Below are 21,197 nucleotides of genomic sequence, written 5' to 3'. Positions count from 1 at the left end.
TATATATATATATAAAAATGTATTTTTTATCCCGTCCCCGCAGGAGGCCTTTGATAGTCCGTCATTGTAAATAAGAATTTGTTCTTAACTGACTTGCCTAGTTAGAATTTGTTCTTAACTGACTTGCCTAGTCACGACAGCAACCTGGTGGTGGATGTCGCCACAAATCCACGACACCCAACCTCCACAAGGCAAACCCTTGCTTTCCAGCTACGCTGCTCTGCATCAGCTGGAAACGCAGCATGCCACAGCATTGTCTCTGCATGCTAAATGTAATAGGACATTTAAAAAATGTATGACAAAAAGTAATGGGAAATGTTTTCTGTAATCCCCACTCTGCCCAGGGGGTGGCAATGTGCATATTATGTGCTGCGTATAAAGCCCAGAAGAAGAATGAAATTCGTAACTTCCTTTAACGCTATAGCGCCGCCCAGAAACCCCTGTCTTTTACAGCGGACAACCCCGTCTGTCTTTCTTTTCGCTCATCATGGCGGACCGGTTCAATAAGGTGTGTAACAGCGCTAGAACCAACATTGCTATATTTGTTTATAATACAGCCATATACATATTGTATCCAGAAGTGGAGCTAACTATTGCTCAGTGTTAAGTGAAGACTAGGGGGGAGGTTATTCGTTGCTTTAGTTGACACATGAATGGTGTTGCTGACATCGCTAGCTAAGCTAGTCATGCCTTCTAACGTTAACTAGCTAATTAAAGCAACCTAGTCTAGCTACAAGGATTCTGCAAAATTAATTCCTGATTCTTAGGCCTTTTTGATAGTGTTTAGATGAAATACCTAAATTTGCCATGTAAGATTTCTCAATTAACATGACTGAGTTCAACTCAATAGTTGGGTAACGCTATCCATTGCTCCAGCTAATGTTTAGCCCCAGTTAAGCTCAACGGTCTTGCCAGCCGGACGTGGCCATGTGGACACAAAACCATAACTAAAATGTATTCATCCAAGTTCGTATTTCTTTTTACTTGTCAGTGATGTTTACCACAGTAACGTATTCGAGTTTGACGACCATGAGAATACTTTACATGCACTACCATCTGAGACATAAAAACAAGCTCGTTGAATCATTTGAACCCCAGGTGGTGGGCAACTAGCTTTTCGCAAATGACTTGATTACGCTTTTCCTCCAAGGTTCTGCTGCTTGATGGCAGAGGCCATCTACTTGGCCGTCTTGCTGCCATTGTGGCTAAGCAAGTTCTGCTGGGTGAGTTTTGGAAGTCCAATATTTTGTCAATTAATACCCATCTCGAGACTTTGATCGTTATCCAGTCCAAGGATATTGTCACTTGATGTGTAATTACATCTTGATGTGGACACAGCCATGTCTAGTTTGCTACAACTGTCAGTGATTTTTTTTTTTATACCTACATTGCTTGAGTAACTACAGTGATAACTCACATTACCCTCTGATGTGTATATTAAACAATTGGCCTGTGTATTTGTCCATGTTTCAATATGTAAGTCATGATTTCTCTCCTTTTCAGGACACAAGGTGGTAGTTGTGAGATGTGAGGGTATCAACATCTCCGGGAACTTCTACCGTAACAAATGTAAGTTGTTGTCAGGTTTACTTTTTTGGTTTAATTGTAATGTTGTAAAGGGTTGTGTGGTTCTATTTTGATTCACAGTAAAATATTTTCTCCTAAATCATAAGCTTTGCTTGTCAGTGATTAACACAGTAAATATTTGAGTTTAACCACCAGTAACATACTTTACATGCACTACCATCTGACACATTAAGCAACATAGTATATGTTGACCACAGTTGTGAAATAATTGTGGCTGTGGTAAAGCGGTTGAGACTATGGCTTAGCTTGATGGTGTACTGCACCTGTTTTGTGAATAGTGAAGTACCTGGCTTTCCTGCGTAAAAGGATGAACACCAACCCCTCTCGTGGACCATACCATTTCAGAGCTCCCAGCAGAATCTTCTGGAGGACCGTAAGGGGTAAGATCAAAATCCCTCCTGTTTTTCAGCTCTGGCTTACTGGTCCAGTGGTTTGTGTGGATTTAACCTATATGGTTATTTATTTCAATGGTCCATATTGGGTTGATGGCATGAAGTACACGCATTCTGAATTCTACTTTGGGCAATGGACGGATCCTACTTGACTGTGATGAACACTTAACCCGGATCTGACTGCTGAGTTCAGTCAAGGCCACAATGTTGTGTTGATCTATTAAGTCATGGGGAAGTTACTGTACATTGGGAATTTAAGCATATTCACAATCCAAAATTGTCATGGAACTGAAGTGTGATGTATCCCTAAGTATTGTGACCCCCCCCTCTTTTCCCCCCTTGGCTTTACTAACCCTACGAAATATTGCCAATCCAGTGCAGGGTGACATAATTGCCTAAATGTTTTGTTGATGGCCACTCTGACCCAACAGGCATGCTCCCTCACAAAACCAAAAGAGGACAGGCTGCATTGGAAAGGTTGAAGGTGTTTGATGGTGTCCCCCCTCCTTATGACAAGGTGACTGATGTTTCGTTTCAATAATTAAGTGTAACTCTATGATTGTGTGCTGTCAGTGATGCTACTTTTCCATACATACATTGTTTGAGTTTTGACTTTGAGAATACCCCTGAATCTGAGACGCAATTGTCCTCTCCTCTAATGGACTTGCATTTGTTTGGAGCTGACGTTTATTTTGTTACACAGAGGAAGCGCATGGTCGTACCTGCCGCCCTGAAGATTGTGCGTCTGAAGCCCACTCGCAAGGTAAGCCTAAAATTAGTTTGTCAAATAATGCCACTGACTTTATCAAAGCTACATTCACTAGTAGGTAGTTGTATTTCAAAAGTTGCAGGTTTTGCTAATGTTTAGCCATGTCGTTCTTGAGTGACATTGGCTGACATGTATTTAGCCAGGTACCAATCTTTGCTTATTGTCAGTGATGTTTACCACAGTAAGTATTTGAGTTTGACGACCATGAGAATACCTTACATGCACTACCATCTGAGGCATAAAGCAACATCCAAATAATTATTTGAATCCCAAGTAATGGCAACTGTTCTGTTATGATCTGATATTGGATTGTTAGCCTAATGATTTGATTTGTAATGCTTTTTCATTAGTAATTTTTCCTGTCCTTTGTGTGAACCTTGCCTTCCCTAGTTTGCCCTCCTTGGGCGTCTGGCCCACGAGGTTGGCTGGAAGTACCAGGCTATCACAGCCACTTTGGAAGAGAAGAGGAAAGAGAAGGCCAAGATCCGGTACACCAAGAAAAAGACAGAGATAAAGCTGTCAAAGCTGGCAGAGAAGAATGTGGAGAGCAAGATTTCAAAGTACACTGCTGTCCTTAAACAATACGGTGTCCTTGTCTGAGCTTGTTCATGGTTGCCTATAAAGATGGATAAATGTTTGACTCTTGATTTCTTGGCATGTTTTAGGTGCATGAAGTTGACATGGTGTTTGTTGTGAAGGAAAGTAATGAGCAATTAATCAGTTCTACAACGAGATGAAGTGTTACGTTTGAACACAACAGAAGCATTTGGAGCAAAATCCAGATTGTACATTTTTCAAGAAGACCGACTAATTTTGCGTATGACATTTAGCACAATCAATTCCATTCAACATGATGGCCATGTGAGGTGCTGTCGGAAACCCCGCTTATCAAATACGTGAGCGCGACTGGCGGTTGGAGAGGAGGCCGCGTCAATTGCCCTCGCTGTCAATTCGCCAGTATGCAAACCAAAATAAACAAGAACCTCACTTAGGAACACTCCACATTTGTTATATTGTGACAATTTCAATTTTCAGTTATACTAGGCTTTATGGATCGGTAAGTGCTTCCTGTTTTTCTGGTATTGTGGAGAGGAAAGAATTGGCCATTGCAATACTGATGCGACTAACGCTCGCTAGCAACGCTATAGCAGTGCTACTAGCTAGCAAGACAGCTACAGGCCCGTTGGATAGAAGTTTAACAATAATGGGGTAAAACGCAATCAAGTGGCATATTAGTCATGTCTTTTTTAAAGCTTATATCTAATAGCAAAGGACCATTATTTTAGGCGAATTGTCAATTTAATTCTCAGTTGCGGGGTGGGTCGGTCTCATTTGTATACAGTACCAACCAAAACATGACTCGAGACAAACCCGCGTCTCACTCCCATATATAACATACAGATAGACATGCGTCGTGCAGTCCAGCGAGTAATAGACGTGTCGCTCACATGCAAAAGATATTGCGAACGACTAGGAGCTAGCAACTTCCCTAACTTTTAAACTAACTGGGATGTTATTGTAATAGCATTTAATACATTAAAATGCGTTTCAGCATAGCTCGTGAAAAAGTAGCCCAACCTGGACTCGGGTAGACTAAAGAAATTGAATACGAGATGCTCCAATTGTTTCATTTCGTGTGATATGTTAATTTGTGGAGATCCCATAATCAATTTCTCATGTCACGAATTACGATTCGAATGACACTTTTGTATATAGTGTATGTGGACGCCACACCCGTTGCTGACAAGTGTATAAAATCGAGCACACAGCCATGTAATCTCTGTAGACAAACATTGGCAGAATGTCCTTACTGAAGAACTCGGTGACTTTCAAAGTGGTACGGTCATAGGATGCCTCCTTTCCAACAAGTCAGTTCGTCAAATTTCTGCCCTGGTTAACTAGACGTGGTGTTATTGTCAAGTGGAAACTTCATGGTTTAAGCTAGGCCCTGTATTTCCAGTGAAAGGGCATTCTAGACGGTTTTATGCTTCCAACTTTGTGGCAACAGTTTAAGTTCCTTTGCTGTTTCAGCATGACAGTGCACAAAGCGAGGTCCATACTGAAATGGGTTGTCGAGGTTGGTGTGGAAGAACTTGACTGGCCTGCATAGAGCATTGACCTCAACCCCATCGAACACCTTTGGGGTGAATTGCAACGCTGACTGCGAGTTAGGCTTAAACGCCATCAGTCCTCCATCTCACTAATGCTGTTGTTGTTGAATGGAAGCAAGAACCCGCAGAAACTGTTCCAACATATAGTGGAAAGACTTCCCAGAAGAGTGGAGGCTGTTTTAGCAGCAAAGGGGGGGACAAACTCTATATTAATACCCATGAGATGTTCGACGAGCAGGTGGTCATGTTATACATGTTTTATTTGTTGTGGCTAACATTAGCTAGGTGGGTAATGTTAAAGGGGTACTTGGGGATTTTGGCAATAATGCCCTATCTACTTTCCCAGAGTCAGATTAATTTGTGGATACCATTTTTATGTCTGCGTGCAGTTTGAAAGAAGTTGCTAATTTGATACTCCAATACATTTAGTCATTGCGCTAACGCTAGTTAGCTTTGGCTCACAAAACTACCTCTAACTTCCTGCATACTGGACACACCACCTTTATATATATATAAAAAAATCAATAATAGCTGTGACAGAAACAGGAAGTTCCGGTGTAATTTTATTAACTCTGACAGATAATTTGTTCGTTCGACATGGTGGGATCTTTTTTCGTCAGTAAGAATAATTATGCTGAAATCGCGTGGAAACGCCTTCATGTGCAAATATTGATATAATTAACCATCATATGAAAGTGAATTTGGAGTCATGCGATGTGTGGTGTCGTCATTCCACTACGACTCTGGAAACCATGTAGTATATTAGGCTTCAGATGAAATAAGTTATGAGCTTCACACGGTGGTGAAAGTGCACGGTAATGAGGTTGATGCTGCTTTCCAATAAATATTGAGTGTCTTATTCTGGTAACATGATGATCTATGCTTGACTGTCGTTTGACAAATAAAAATATTCTCCCTCTTATCCATCACAATCTCATTAAGTAGACTAGACAACCCGCACAGCCTACTCGCACTGTAACTGCTGTTGGCTAGAGCGCAGGTGTCAAGACAAGATTAGGCACATTTGCTATTTAACGCAACAGTTTTTAAGACGACTATCTGTAGAGTTAACAATGCAGTGGAAACACATTTAATTTTAGATTTGTATTTGATGCATGACAACTTAAGCTAAAAAGTACATTTTGTGTGCACTACTTCATCACGTGCTGATTTTTATCCACAAGTCCATTTGGTGGAAACATACCACTGGTGGAAAAATGTGCATATTTTTTAAATGCAGATTTTAGAATATTCACATGAAAATCTGTCATCAATTGTATGGAAACCTAGCAACTGGCACTTAACTCCTGCTTTGTTTGCAGTGTAGATAGCTAATATACCAAGTTCAACTTCCTATTTTTCCAATTTGAAATATGCATCCACTGAATTTCTGTGGATTTAGGTCTGATCATTCTTTCTCTGCTGGAGGTTTATTGGGCTATTGTACGACAGTAACATTAGCTAGGTCAAGTGGCAATGGCAAATACTTGTTATTAAGGCCTACTTTAATGCAGAACAGTTGCATTTGACCCTTTATCTAACATGTTCATATCCATAATTGGGCAGACAATACTATTAGACTCTTTGTAGAGTAGCTAGTATAGTATTATGTCTTGCATATTGTTTGTGAATTCATGTGCGGCATGTATACTCCTTCATGTGGTTTCTAGTCACAGCCATGATGCAGTGATATCTCTTGATTCCCATCATTTGTCCCTTAGGAGAATGGCAGCTAAGGTGAATGGCAGTTCAGCTCTGGTTAAAGAGGACGAGGAGCCCATGGACATAACTGTAACACACACAGAGCTCTACCAGACCCTCATAGACGCAGGCCTTCCACAGAAAGTGGCGGAGAGCCTGGATAAGATATTTCAGACTGGTAAGCGCAAGGGGGGTTGTTCACAGTACTACTTGATGGCATTTCATGATATTTCAAAGACCTCATAATGTATATTTCTGCAAGCTCAAGAACACTATCAACCGAAGGATTCCACCGTGGTCAGTGGTCATATGATTTAAGTCACTTTGAGTAAAGGGGTCAGTATGTACATAGCTGTGCAATGGTGACATGCTGAGCGACATCATGTTTCAGTGGCTCTCAGAAGCAATATATGACTCTTATCAAATGTGACCCTATAAGTATAATTTCTCTCTGTCTGTGTGTATAATAATAACATATTAGGTGGGTTTTTACATTTGTAGCTATTTCACATATGTACAAGTGTGTGTTGTATGTGTGAATTAGGCTTTTGTTTTTTTGCATATTCCACACCCTGAGACACCTGGCTGTGACCCCACTCTCCAACGGTATCAGCCATTATTAATGGAGACTCTAGAGCAATTAGGGTGCCTTGCTCAAGGGCACCTCAGCAGTTTTTTCACCGTCTCGGTGATTCGAACCATCAACCTATCGGTTACTGGCCCAGCGCTAGGCTACCTGCCACCCAGTGTGTGTGTGTGTTGTCTGTGCATTCTAGGACTGGTGGCTTACACTGACCTGGATGAGAGAGCCATTGACGCCCTCAGGGAGTTCAATGAGGAGGGAGCCTTGTCAGTGTTACTGCAGTTCAAGGAGAGTGACCTGTCACATGTGCAGGTGAGCGGTCTTGTCCACACTGTCCCTCAAAAGTAGTTACACAAAGAAGCTAAAAAAAAGAAATAGTTATTTACACTTAAAATCTATTGGCGCTCTCTTTCTCAGAACAAAAGTGCGTTTCTCTGTGGCGTGATGAAGACATACAGACAGCGAGAAAAGCAAGGAAGTAAAGTTCAAGAATCCACAAAGGGACCTGATGAGACTAAGATAAAGGTGAACAAATTCTTTCTTATTTTTTCTGTTAAGTGCAGTACCTTTGTTTTAACATGGATGGAAATATGTCATGTAGGTCTCTGAATGAATGAATGTATATGTTGTTGATGCTGTCTAGGCTCTTCTGGAAAGAACAGGTTACACTTTGGATGTCACCACAGGACAGAGGAAGTATGGGGGGCCTCCACCTGACGAGGTGTACTCAAGGGCCCAGCCTGGAATCGGAACAGAGGCAAGAAGCACAAACTTTACTGGTTGTGAAAGACATAGCCATCTCATGTATTGGCTGTTAGGACGATGTCCTTTCAATTATCGGCTGTTGTAAAAAAAAATCTTTGTGACCTAATGGAAATGAATGCTGGTGAAAGACTGTTAAACATCTAATATGCCTTTTCACAAACAAACTTCTTAGATTTCTAGGGAGCACCATCTTATCCAAGTCAAATACAATCAAAGTTACACAGTATGTCTATAATTTGACATTTTTATCTTATCAATGCAGGTATTTGTCGGCAAGATCCCCAGGGACCTGTATGAGGATGAGCTGGTCCCTCTGTTTGAGAAAGCCGGTCCTATTTGGGACCTGCGTCTGATGATGGACCCCCTTCTCTCGGGTCAGAACAGAGGATATGCCTTCATCACCTTCTGCAATAAAGATGCTGCCCTAGAGGCCGTCAAGCTTGTAAGATTTCCCCTTTTAATCACCAGACATAAAGAGCATGACTTGGTAATAAACAGTATTTGCTTTGCTATCCTTGCACCTTGTAGATAGGTGGATCACTTTGTCTCATCATACCAGAGTTATCTGGGAAGTGTAAATGTGACTTACCTGTGTGGGGCTACATTTTGAGAACACTTTTTGTTTATCTTTTTGTTTTAGTGTGATAATTATGAAATCCGGTCAGGTAAATACCTGGGTGTCTGCATCTCTGTCGCAAACAATCGTCTGTTTGTTGGGTCAATTCCAAAGAACAAGACAAGAGAAAGCATATTGGAAGATTTCAGCAAAGTCACAGGTTAGAGAAAGATTAGTATCATTTTTCTATTTTTTTGTTCCCCTTAAATCTAAATAATGATTTATATTTGGAATATTGGCTGACAAGTCAAAGGAAATTGCCTTCAGCAAGTAATCACACCCCTTTACTTTTTCCACATTTTGTAGTCTTACAGCTGAATTTAAAATGGATTAATTTGAGATTTTAGTCATTGGCCTACACACATTACCCCATAATGTCAACATTTTCCCACATTAATTAAAAATGAAAAGCTGAAATGGCTTGAGTCAATAAGTATTGAACCCCAGTTTTACAGCAATCCTAAATAAGTTCAGGATAAAAATCTGTACTTAACAAGTCACATAAGTTGCATGGACTCACTCAATGTGCAATAATAGTGTGTAACATGATTTTTGAATGACTTTCTCATCTCTGTACCACACACACAATTATCTGTAAAGTCCCTCAGTCAATCAGTGAATTTCATGCAAAGATTCAACCACAAAGACCAGGGAGGTTTTCCAATGCCTCGCCAAGAAGGGATCCTTTTGGTAGATGGGTAAAAATAAAAAAGCAGACATTGAATATCCCTTTGAGCATGGTAAAGTTATTCATTACACTTTGGATGGTGTATCAATACACCCAGTCACTACAAAGATACAGGCGTCCTCCCTAACTCAGATGCTGGAGAGTAAGGAAACCGCTCAGGGATTTCACCATGAGGCCAATGGTTGTGATAGATAACTGACAGTTCAACAACATTGTAGTTACTCCACAATCCTAACCTAATTGGCAGAGTGAAAAGGAAGCCTGTACAGAATACAAATATTCCAAAACATGCATCCTGTTTGCAACAAGGCACTAAAGTAATACTGAAAAAAGTGGTGTGTTTGCAGCAAATGCAACACATTACTGAGTACTACTCTCCACATTTTCAAGCATAGTGGTGGCTGCATCATGTAATGGGTATACTTGTAATCGGTTTCAGGATAAAAACAGAACAGAATGGAACTAAGCACAGGCAAAATCCTAGAAGAAAACCTGGTTCAATCTACTTTCCACCAGACACTGGGAGATTAATTCACCTTTCAGCAAGACAATAACCTAAAACATCAAATCTATACTGGACTTGCTTACCAAGACAGTGAAGGTTCCTGAGTGGCCGAGTTACAAGCAACTTGACAGAGCTTAAAGTATTTTGAAAATAATAATGTGCAAATATTGCACAATCCAGGTGTGCAAAGCTCTTAGAGACTTGCAAAACTCACAGCTGTAATCGCTGCCAAAGGTGCTTCTATAAAGTATTGACTAAGGGGTGTGAATACTTATGTAAATTAGATATTTCTGTATTTAATTTTAAATACATTTTCGATATGGGGTATTGTGTGTAGATGGATGAGTAAAAAATATATATAATCCATTTTGAATTCAGGCTGTAACACAACAAAATGTGGAGTAAGTCAAGTGGTAGGAATACTTTACTGTAGATGGAGATTTTCAACAAGTTATTAAGCTATCTGAGAAGATCAGTGATTCGGTATTCATGCTTTAATACCTGCATACTCCACCTAGACATAAACGCATGCCATTCTTTCTCTGTCTTTTATATTGTAATAATGCACAATTATAATTAGGTGGGTGCGTACCCTTGATCAATTAGGGCTAAGTGCCTTGCTCAAGTGCACATCGGCATATGCTTTATTTAGCTTGGTGATTCGAACCAGCAACCTTTTGGTTACTGTCTCAACGCTTTTAATTAACTGCTAGGCTACCTGTCGCCATACTGTACCGTTTGGTACAGCCCTGTGTGTTCTGATATTCACCCTAAAGGATTTCATTAATCATGAAACTTACCGGAGACACACTTGACAACCACCCAGTGACGACATATCCTAGTCAATCATATTATACCATCAATGTAATGGAAGCTTGTCTAGGAATTTTTTGACCATGCACTTCTGTTTGCTTCCACCAGAGAGCCTCATGGAGGTGATACTCTACCACCAGCCAGATGACAAAAAGAAAAATCGTGGCTTCTGTTTCTTGGAATATGAGGACCACAAGTCTGCAGCCCAGGCACGTCGGCGCCTCATGAGCGGCAAGGTGAAGGTGTGGGGGAACCCTGTTACTGTTGAGTGGGCAGACCCAGTAGATGAACCGGATCCAGAGATTATGGCAAAGGTGAGATCTTAAAGACCTGCACCTCTGGGGTCTAGTGTCTGAACACAGCAAAGCGATGATAAATCACAGATACTAGGGTGTAGAGAAAATATGCAGATATCTTTCATTTAGAAATAAAATGGGCATCCTTGGTCAGAGAACCACTTCTAAAGGCTCTCGTTTGGTCTTGCACCAGGTAAAAGTGCTGTTTGTGAGGAACCTGGCCACACCAGTCACAGAGGAACTCCTGGAGAAAACCTTCTCCCAGTTTGGGAAGTTGGAACGGGTCAAGAAGCTGAAAGATTATGCCTTTGTGCACTTTGAGGACAGAGATGCTGCCGTGAAGGTGAGTACAGGCGTCTTCTACGCCTCCTTTGAGTATGCATGCTGTGTGTTTGCCTTGTGCTTATTGAGAATCTCTGGGAAATTAATTTGGGGAAACCCACCCCCGTTTAGGCAATGCAAGAAATGAACGGCAAAGAATTGGAAGGCGAGGAGATAGAGATTGTTCTGGCAAAGCCTCCGGACAAGAAGAGGAAAGAGCGGCAGGCCCAGAGACAGCCATCCAGGACCACAGGGTGAGTAGTGTTCGACCACACCTAGCGACACCCAGTCTGCCTGGAGTGGCTGGTGTGACCGTCTTATGACCTGTTTTTGTGTTTTGCAGTGCCTTCAGAAAGTATTCACACTTATTCCACATTTTGTTGTGTTATAGCCTGAATTCAATTTTGTCACCCATCTACACACAATACCCCATAACGGCAGAGGGAAAGCATGTTTTTATTGAAAATGAAATACAGAAATACCCCTGAGTCAATACTTTGTAAAAGCACCTTTGGCAGAGATTACAGCTGTGAGTCTTTCTGGGTAAGTCCCTAAAGCCCTGTTCACACTGCAGGCCTTAATGCTCAAATCAGTTTTGTTTTTCAAATTCTTTTTGGATTACTGACTGTCCCGAACATCAAATGACCAAATCGGATTTGTGTGTGTTTAGACATCAGTCATTTGCTGACGAGGCTACGCTAGATTTCATAGTAATGACGGGTGCGTGTGCAGTGGTGTAGGCTTTTTGGTGGTGGTGCTTGGTGCTTCCTATCACTCAGAAGTTATGTAGCAAGCAAAGTTGACAACAATGCCTACCATTAATATTTCCCAGTTGCTTTGAATGTTCAAAATCGTAGGTTAAGAACACTTAAAGCCTCAAAGGATAACATGATCCAACTTGATCCAAGCAAGTCCTTTTTGGCTAGCCACAGCATTCAACTAGATAGCTAGGTAGCTATTTAGCCCTAATTGCACTAATTTGTTTGTAAACAATTAACAAGCTAGTTAGCTACCTCATGTTCATATCAAACTGTCAACAGAGTAGCTAGCAAGCAAAAATATATGCCGAATAACAGTCTAAAAGCCACTTGGGGGCAAATAAATCAGATTTGACCATTCAAACACAAGTCACATGGCCAGGAATCAGATTTGTATCTGACTTCAAACAATTTATGAAACTGTTCCTCAGCCACTATGGAACATTCACTGTCAGTGTAGATTTGGCCTTGTGTTTCAGATTATTGTCCTGCTGAAAGGTGAATTAATCTCCCAGTGTCTGGTGGAAAGCAGACTGAACCAAGTATTCCTCTAGGATTTTGCCTGTGCTTAGCTTCATTCAATTTCTTTTTTATCCTGGAAAAACTCACCCGTCCTTAACGATTACAAGCACACCCATGACATAATGCATCCACCACTATGCTTGAAAGTATGGAGATTGGTACACAGTAATGTATTGTATGAAGTTAGACCCAATCATAATGCTTTGCGTTGAGGACAAAAAGTGAATTGACCCATTTATTTCAGTATTACTTTAGTGCCTTGTTGCAAACAGGATGCATGTTTTGGAATAATTGTATTCTGTACAAGCTTCCTTCTTTCCGTTAGGTTAGTATTGTGGAGTAACTACCATGTTGTTGGTCCATCCTCAGTTTTCCCTTATCACAGCCATTTAACTCTGCATCTGTTGCAAAGTCACCACTGGCCTCATGGTGAAATCCCTGAGCGGTTTCCTTACTCTTAAGCATCTGAGTTAGGGAGGACACCTGTATCTTTGTGGTGACTTGGTGTATTGATACACCATCCAAATTGTAATGAATAACTTCACCATGCTCAAAGGGATATTCAATGTCTGCTTTTGAATTTTTACCCATCTACCAAAAGGATCCCTTCTTTGCGAGGCATTGGAAAACCTCCATGGGCTTTGTGGTTGAATCGTTGTATGAAATTCACTGATTGACTGATGGACCTTACAGATAATTGTATGTGTGGGGTACAGAGATGAGGTAGTTATTCAAAAATCATGTTAAACACTATTATTGCACACAGTGTCCATTCCATGCAACTTATTATGTGACTTGTGAAGCAACATTTTACTCCTTAACTTATTTAGGCTTACAATTAAAAAGGGATTGAATACTTATTGACTCAAGACATTTAATTATTTATTCATTTTTAATAATTCCACTTTGACATTATGGGGTATTGTGTGTAGATCAGTGACGACAAATCTCAAATTAATCTATTTTAAATTCATGCTGTAACAACAAAATGTGGACAAAGTCAAGGGGTATGAACATTTTCTGAAGTATTCACACTTGAGTGTACGAAACATTAGGAACACCACCTCTTTCCATTACATAGACTGACCAGGTAACTCCATGTGAAAGCTATGATCCCTAATTGATGTCATCTGTTAAATCAACAGTATAGATGAATGGGAGGAGATAAGTTAAAGAAGGATTTTTAACCCTTGAGACAATTGCTCCTCTGCTCTCATCCTTCTAGACCTATCGGCTGCCTTCGATACTGTGAACCATCAGATCCTCCTCTCCACCCTCTCCGAGTTGGGCATCTCTGGCGCAGCCCACGCTTGGATTGCGTCCTACCTGACAGGTCGCTCCTACCAGGTGGCGTGGCGAGAATCTGTCTCCTCACCACGCGCTCTCACCACTGGTGTCCCCCAGGGCTCTGTTCTAGGCCCTCTCCTATTCTCGCTATACACCAAGTCACTTGGCTCTGTCATAACCTCACATGGTCTCTCCTATCATTGCTATGCAGACGACACACAATTAATCTTCTCCTTTCCCCCTTCTGATGACCAGGTGGCGAATCGCATCTCTGCATGTCTGGCAGACATATCAGTGTGGATGACGGATCACCACCTCAAGCTGAACTTCGGCAAGACGGAGCTGCTCTTCCTCCCGGGGAAGGACTGCCCGTTCCATGATCTCGCCATCACGGTTGACAACTCCATTGTGTCCTCCTCCCAGAGCGCTAAGAACCTTGGCGTGATCCTGGACAACTCCCTGTCGTTCTCAACTAACATCAAGACGGTGGCACGTTCCTGTAGGTTCATGCTCTACAACATCCGCAGAGTACGACCCTGCCTCACACAGGAAGCGGCGCAGGTCCTAATCCAGGCACTTGTCATCTCCCGTCTGGATTACTGCAACTCGCTGTTGGCTGGGCTCCCTGCCTGTGCCATTAAACCCCTACAACTCATCCAGAACGCCGCAGCCCGTCTAGTGTTCAACCTTCCCAAGTTCTCTCACGTCACCCCGCTCCTCCGCTCTCTCCACTGGCTTCCAGTTGAAGCTCGCATCCGCTACAAGACCATGGTGCTTGCCTACGGAGCTGTGAGGGGAACGGCACCTCAGTACCTCCAGGCTCTGATCAGGCCCTACACCCAAATAAGGGCACTGCGTTCATCCACCTCTGGCCTGCTCGTCTCCCTACCACTGAGGAAGTACAGTTCCCGCTCAGCCCAGTCAAAACTGTTCGCTGCTCTGGCTCCCCAATGGTGGAACAAACTCCCTCACGACGCCAGGACAGCGGAGTCAATCACCACCTTCCGGAGACACCTGAAACCCCACCTCTTTAAGGAATACTTAGGATAGGATAAAGTAATCCTTCTCACCCCCCACTATTGTAAAGTGGCTGTTCCACTGGATGTCATAAGGTGAATGCACCAATTTGTAAGTCGCTCTGGATAAGAGCGTCTGCTAAATGACTTAAATGTAAATGTAAATGTAAATTGAAACATGGATTGTGTATGTGGGCCATTTCAGAGGGTGAATGGGCAAGGCAAAATATTTAAGAGCCTTTGAATGGGGTATGGTAGTAGGTGCGATGCGCACCGGTTTGAGTATATCAAGAACTGCAACGCTGCTAGGGTTTTCACGCGCAACAGTTTCCTGTGTGTATCAAGAATGGTCGACCACCCAAGCCAACTTGACACAACTGTGGGAAGCATTGGAGTCAACATGGGCCAGCATCCCTGTGAAATGCTTTCAACACCTTGCAGAGACCATGCCCTGACAAATTGAGGCTGTTCTGTGGGAAAAAGGGGGTGCAACTCTATATTCCTGTCTGCACAAAAAAACCTGTCATGTTGCCTCTCTTGCTTGGTTGTCACAGGTATGATGATTACTACTACTACTATCCTGCTCCACGCATGCCACCTCAAATGCGTGGCAGGGGGAGAGGCGGGAGAGGTGGATATTCATACCCGCCGGACTACTACGGTTATGAGGATTACTACGATGATTACTACAGCGGTGGTTACGACTACCATGACTACAGAGGTGGCTACGACGACCCTTACTACGGTGGTTACGATGACGTCTACGTGCCGAGAGGAAGGGGCAGGGTGAATCGAGGTGCCCCCCTCCCTGCCAGAGGCAGAGGACCACCACACCCTCGTGGCAGAGGTGGCTACGTCCAAAGGGGGGCTCCTATGGGCGTACCGAGGGGGAGCCGTGGGGGCCGGGGAGGCCCGCCCCAGCTGCAGAGGGGCCGCGGCATCAGAGGGGCCAGGGGGAACCGCGGGGGCAACGTGGGCGGGAAGAGGAAGGCTGACGGTTACAACCAACCAGACTCCAAGCGCCGGCAGACCAACAACCAGAACTGGGGCTCCCAACCCATTGCCCAGCAACCCCTGCAACAAGGTGGCGACTATTCTGGTAACTATGGTTACAATAATGACAACCAGGAGTTTTACCAAGATTCTTATTGGCAACAATGGAAGTAGATAAAAAAATGAACTTTTGATTGCCTGTATGTTAGAGCTGGGCGATATGGACAAAAATCCATATCACGATAAATTGACCAAATTATCACGATAACTAAATTGAACAATATGTTTAACTTTAAAGGTCCAATGCAGATGTTTTTATCTCAATATCATAATTTCTGGGTAACAATTAAGTACTATACTGTGATTGTTTTCAATTAAAATGGTCAAAAAGAAACAAAAATAGCTTCTTAACAAAACAATTTTCAAGCAAGGATTTTGCTAGGACTGTATGGGAGTGGCTGTTATGTATGAGAGATTTAACTTTTTATTGGTCTATTAACCAATTTACAGGCAGGCCAAAACATTTTACTTTTCAAACAGCTCTTACACTAAAATGGCATTATCATAATTTTCCCTGTATTATTCCAACTTCATAGTATGGAAATGTATGTGAAACACAGCCAAATCGCATTTTTAGACTGCACTGGTCCTTTAATGTGCACCACATGTTTCGATATTACCCTTAAAACTGCTACTACTATTTTGAATGATATACCTATCAATTGTCCCATTAACAGTAACCCATATTAGCAAACGTATATCATAATCAACTATAGCAGCAAAATGTCCACGATAAGTGGACGGTGTCGATAATTTTCAGTTTATCGTCCCAGCTCTACTGTGTGTATATATCAACATTCACATTCTAAGGAAATAGTAACAAAAAATACATGTTTAAATTGGCTTAACATTACCCTTTTTGAAATATAGATTGGTTTCACTACAGTAACCAATATGGAGCAAAAGAGTACATATCAAATAATTTGCTTAATTTGTTCTAATCCTTTTTTGCTTTTCTTGTGGCTACTTGGGACATTTTGGGCTTAAAAAGCAAGCCTATTATTTTTTTAAAGTAAATTATAATTTATATATTTTTTAAGTTGGCATTTATAGGAAAAAGTGGACAATCATTTAAAAAAATAACAATTATTTGAGAAAGCATTTGCAATCATGAGAACTATTCAGTGACTGGTGACCAACCCCTTCCCAGAACCCCCTCCTTATTGGACATTTTCCTCCCCTACCTCTGATAGGTAGACATAGGACATTGCTTGTACGCTTTAAAGTGAGAGCTGTTGCAGAGGTGGGTAAAAAAAGGAAAATTTGACTTTTTCATGTACCGTAACAGTTGCGTTAAAGTTGTATGTTTAGCATTTGTAGAAGTAGACAAACTATGTTTTTCTAAATGTGTTACTACAACTTAAACTATTTTCTCTCAAATTTCCCCTTTTAGTTAATGGGTCTGGCAAAAACTTAATCGCCAAGACAATTTGTTCTTTGTTGTGTTTGTATTTATAAAAATGTTATTGTTACCTTTCAATAAAACTCAACCATACTACAGTGAATTATCAGCTATTTCAAATTCAGTCGTGGAATACTTTGATCAGACCAATTTTGTATCTCCATGTTTGGCCTCAAATGTGAGATTGAATTTTTTAAATGAAAGATACAGTACAACTACATGTATTGAGATCAAGTAGTTATTTCACTGATGTTGTACTATTCTGTTTTGGGCATCTTTACACCAAAAAGTGTAAGTTGAGTGACCAATGTGCTCTTTCCTGGTCCATCTATTACCTGGCAATATAAATAGTACAGCATCTTTTTCTTCCATTTTTTTAGCGTTTTGATTTCTTATTTAGCTATTCTCCCATTTTATTACAACTTAAGTTTTATTTTGTGTTTTGTTTAAGTTTCTCCTTTTATTCCGAATTACCCCAGGTGAAGACGCGAGAACGGCAGCGGTTGAGTGAGTGTGGAACACATCTATTCTCTGCTGTGTTCTTCCCCAAAGAAGGGTGAGCCTGGTTTACCTCTTCACTGCTAAACTGGCGCTACCCCTCTGCTGAGGGGCCTCAGCCCACATCACTTGTTTTGCTCAGTAAAATAATACACCACTTTGATTACATCAGCTAGTGTATGATTTTAATTTATGTTAAAAATGACAATTCGTTTTCTAGTAAACACCTCTAGTAAAAACAAATTCTGGTAACATGAATGGGAATTTCAGCTTAATACTAAGAGGTACACGTGTGAACAAAGATAATGCCGTGGTGTGTTTACTGAGTAAAACATGGAGAATAGCGCTTTCTTCTTATAAGGACTTCAGTCACAAAGCTTCCCAAAACTAGCACTGCCTTAAACAGATATGAATTACCTTGCCAGAGACCAAAGATGGGTACAGATTATGCATATTATACTAGGTGTCACCTGTTGTTTAAAGTCAAAAGTTCACTGCCATCCTGAATAAGAATTATAAGAGGGCAGACGAAAAAGACTAGCCTGCACTCAGGACAATCCTGTTTTATAGACCTATCATGTCCCAAATGCTCATGTCTAAATTTGGAAAACCAGTGATCCTCTGAACATTGTGATAAATGTTTTTCTGCTCACCATTTTGAATCTCGAGGACTAATGCAATTGGAATATTATGTCTGCTGAACTTCTCATGGAAGGACCACACGATTGGCTAATCTGTTTGTACAGACTGATTGGATCCTGTTGCCTCATAATGGATCTTTGGAAGTACAGATGGACTTCATGATCTCTGATCATTGTCTCTACTCTGGCACCCTATCTAGGTTGTATTCAGATATACATCAATTTCAAATTTGCCAAACCTAATTTGTTCAAGGGCACAGAAATTCTATGCCTTGGAGTTGAACCAACAACCCCTTCAGTCATTTGTTTATACCCTCAGACATTACTTTGCTGATCAGATATGTCTTCTGACAGACTATTAGATGGACAGAATATAGCCGTTAGCTTGCTACTATTGTATTATTGACTGCTTGTCAAGTGTTTATTATTTTACTGGAGGTTAGTGATATTTGATGTGTTAGTACTTTCGATACAATGGCATCTGGTGTGAGTTTTTCCTCTTAGTACAGTTGATGGTCGACTTTTACTAGAGAGACATATGATAATACAATATTTTTTTTCCATTATTAATATTGCTTTGTACGAAAAGGAAATGTTTTATACAGTGCGGTCCTAAATACTGACACCCTTGATAAAGATGAGCAAAGATTACTGTATAAAATAATTCAAATACTACAATGAATGCAAATAAATTGGGAAATTATATATATTTTTTTATACGAATACAATCATTCATACAGAATCCTTCTAGATCCTTGGTGTCCTTCGTCATGGAACTATATTTTCCCACATTGTTTGAGTTTAGTATTATACATTTTATATAGTATTTTTTGCTCATCTTTATCAAGACGCTAATTTGCTTGAAATCAATTGAAAAACATTGGTTAACAACATGTACAGAAAGTGTTTTATACTCAGTTTGCAATGAGATTTTGCAATTACAACCAAATCACCACTGAACCAGAAGTTAAATACAATTGATTATTACCATGCTACAAATGATTCAACAACCAAACAGTGCCAAAGCACCACACCCAACTTTACAAATTCACAACCAAAACTGTTTTGAATCTCTAACCTGTGGTTTAAAAAAAAACAGGAAAGGAATCAACAAAAGAATCTGATTAATTTCAGATGACTTCCAGAAAGAGTGATGCAAGTACTCTCCGTATCATATTTTAACTCCTTGTTTTTGTCACCTGGCTTATCTATCAGGGTGCGTGTCAGAGGTGGCCCCGACCCAGTCTTGTCACGATGTGGACTTGCTAGGTGGGGCTCGCAGTCAGAGGCAGCTGTGAGGACTATGGGGGTAAGTTTAGGACGTTTTCTTCCTAAACCGTTCTCTTTCACTGTTTTTCTTACACTTCCCATTATTCAGGTTTCACCAAATTCCTGTGGGGATTAAGATCCTGAAAGCATAAGTCAGTTTCTGGGTGAGGTAAGAGAGAAAAGTATCCCGTAACTCTTTACACGTATACGGGTTGAAAATGGCAGTTTTGGGCACTGATAAGCGCTTAAATTGGAACGCAGTGGCTGTAAAGTAATATGCTATAAATGACGTCAGAGCACAGGCTCTGCACTTCACAGCGCTGTGTGGGTTTTGACTGACAGCCTTTCTGAGCTTGAGCACCGCATGCGACAAGACGTTGCCCCCATCTCTCCCGCTAATTGGGCAACTTTTGTAATTGTTTTGTTGTCTGAGAGAGGGAAATACTGCAAATTAAGAGGACTCCACAATGTATTTTGAAAGATGAGACATTGAGGATTATAATAAATACTGCTTTGATGTCATACAAGCAAGCCAAATACCTGTAAGTCCAAATGTGCACTTCCATATCATAAAACTCATGTCATATACAGTGTCAAAATGTATGATGACTGTTTGTACAGTTACAAGATGACATAGTGTCATACCCTGGGTTGTTCTGAACAGACGGAGCCTATGTTTGTCTATTGTGAAGAAAATCTCGCCTGAATGCACCTCATGACTCCTTTCTATGCGCACCAAAATTACAATCTGTTTCTCTGAATTGCTTTGTGAAAGCCTAACACTGTAAGATCATATTTTATAACTTAGCTAGTCATGTTGGCAATAAAACAAGCATTTAACAAGCCCACCTGACCCGGATTGCATTTTATAATGGGCTGTTTTTGGGTTGCGTAAACAACAACAGTAATTGTGTGATTGCTGGGTTGTCTTCCAAACAAAACAACTACAAGTGTGCTTGGCCTAGTTCCTCAACAGCACAGCTAGGAGAGCTAAAAAAACAACCTGAACATCAGTTAGTCCTCTCATTCAAACCCTCATCAAATCAAATCAAATCAAATTTATTTATATAGCCCTTCGTACATCAGCTGATATCTCAAAGTGCTGTACAGAAACCCAGCCTAAAACCCCAAACAGCAAACAATGCAGGTGTAAAAGCACGGTGGCTAGGAAAAACTCCCTAGAAAGGCCAAAACCTAGGAAGAAACCTAGAGAGGAACCGGGCTATGTGGGGTGGCCAGTCCTCTTCTGGCTGTGCCGGGTAGAGATTATAACAGAACATGACCAAGATGTTCAAATGTTCATAAATGACCAGCATGGTCAAATAATAATAAAGGCAGAACAGTTGAAACTGGAGCAGCAGCACAGTCAGGTGGACTGGGGACAGCAAGGAGCCATCATGTCAGGTAGTCCTGGGGCACGGTCCTAGGGCTCAGGTCAGTTGAAACTGGAGCAGGAGCATGGCCAGGTGGACTGGGGACAGCAAGGAGTCCTCATGTCAGGTAGTCCTGGGACATGGTCCTAGGGCCCAGGCCAGTTGAAACTGGAGCAGCAGCATGGCCAGGTGGACTGGGGACAGCAAGGAGTCCTCATGTCAGGTAGTCCT

General features: G+C 41.3%; 2 protein-coding genes and 2 non-coding genes across 6 annotated transcripts; all 4 read left to right on the top strand.

Annotated features, from left to right (window-relative positions):
- The first annotated feature begins 420 nt into the window (after window positions 1–420).
- Window positions 421–3,385, top strand: LOC124046271 (60S ribosomal protein L13a-like). The gene is made up of 7 exons (XM_046366454.1): window positions 421–508; window positions 1,151–1,223; window positions 1,504–1,569; window positions 1,866–1,967; window positions 2,411–2,496; window positions 2,683–2,742; window positions 3,139–3,385. The coding sequence occupies exons 1-7, from the start codon at window positions 488–490 to the stop codon at window positions 3,346–3,348; spliced, it is 618 nt and encodes a 205-aa protein (XP_046222410.1). The 5' UTR covers window positions 421–487; the 3' UTR covers window positions 3,349–3,385.
- LOC124047037 lies at window positions 984–1,066 on the top strand. Its single transcript, XR_006841087.1, has one exon. It is a non-coding gene; the product is annotated as a small nucleolar RNA Z195/SNORD33/SNORD32 family (small nucleolar RNA).
- LOC124047038 lies at window positions 2,908–2,989 on the top strand. The gene has a single exon (XR_006841088.1). It is a non-coding gene; the product is annotated as a small nucleolar RNA Z195/SNORD33/SNORD32 family (small nucleolar RNA).
- Window positions 3,386–3,523: 138 nt separating the features above from the next.
- Window positions 3,524–20,728, top strand: LOC124046270 (heterogeneous nuclear ribonucleoprotein R-like). 3 transcript variants are annotated; one of them, XM_046366452.1, is made up of 13 exons: window positions 4,563–5,097; window positions 6,581–6,738; window positions 7,337–7,455; window positions 7,561–7,668; window positions 7,787–7,900; window positions 8,171–8,350; window positions 8,549–8,684; window positions 10,639–10,844; window positions 11,020–11,169; window positions 11,280–11,401; window positions 15,285–15,829; window positions 17,665–17,741; window positions 19,540–20,728. In XM_046366452.1, exons 1-12 carry the CDS (start codon window positions 4,952–4,954, stop codon window positions 17,694–17,696), a joined length of 2,016 nt encoding a protein of 671 aa, XP_046222408.1. In that variant the 5' UTR covers window positions 4,563–4,951; the 3' UTR covers window positions 17,697–17,741; window positions 19,540–20,728. The 3 variants fall into 3 exon arrangements, with proteins under 3 accessions (XP_046222409.1, XP_046222408.1, XP_046222407.1); XM_046366453.1 differs by lacking the exons at window positions 4,563–5,097; window positions 17,665–17,741; window positions 19,540–20,728 and adding an exon at window positions 3,524–3,805 and having other exon boundaries at window positions 15,285–17,288; XM_046366451.1 differs by lacking the exons at window positions 17,665–17,741; window positions 19,540–20,728 and having other exon boundaries at window positions 15,285–17,288.
- Window positions 20,729–21,197: the final 469 nt, after the last annotated feature.

The sequence above is a fragment of the Oncorhynchus gorbuscha genome, linkage group LG10 (assembly GCF_021184085.1).
Source record: "Oncorhynchus gorbuscha isolate QuinsamMale2020 ecotype Even-year linkage group LG10, OgorEven_v1.0, whole genome shotgun sequence".
NCBI classification, from domain to species: Eukaryota; Metazoa; Chordata; class Actinopteri; order Salmoniformes; family Salmonidae; genus Oncorhynchus; species Oncorhynchus gorbuscha.
The sequence above is the reverse complement of the archived record's forward strand: the minus strand, read 5'-3'. Positions and strand labels throughout refer to the sequence as shown.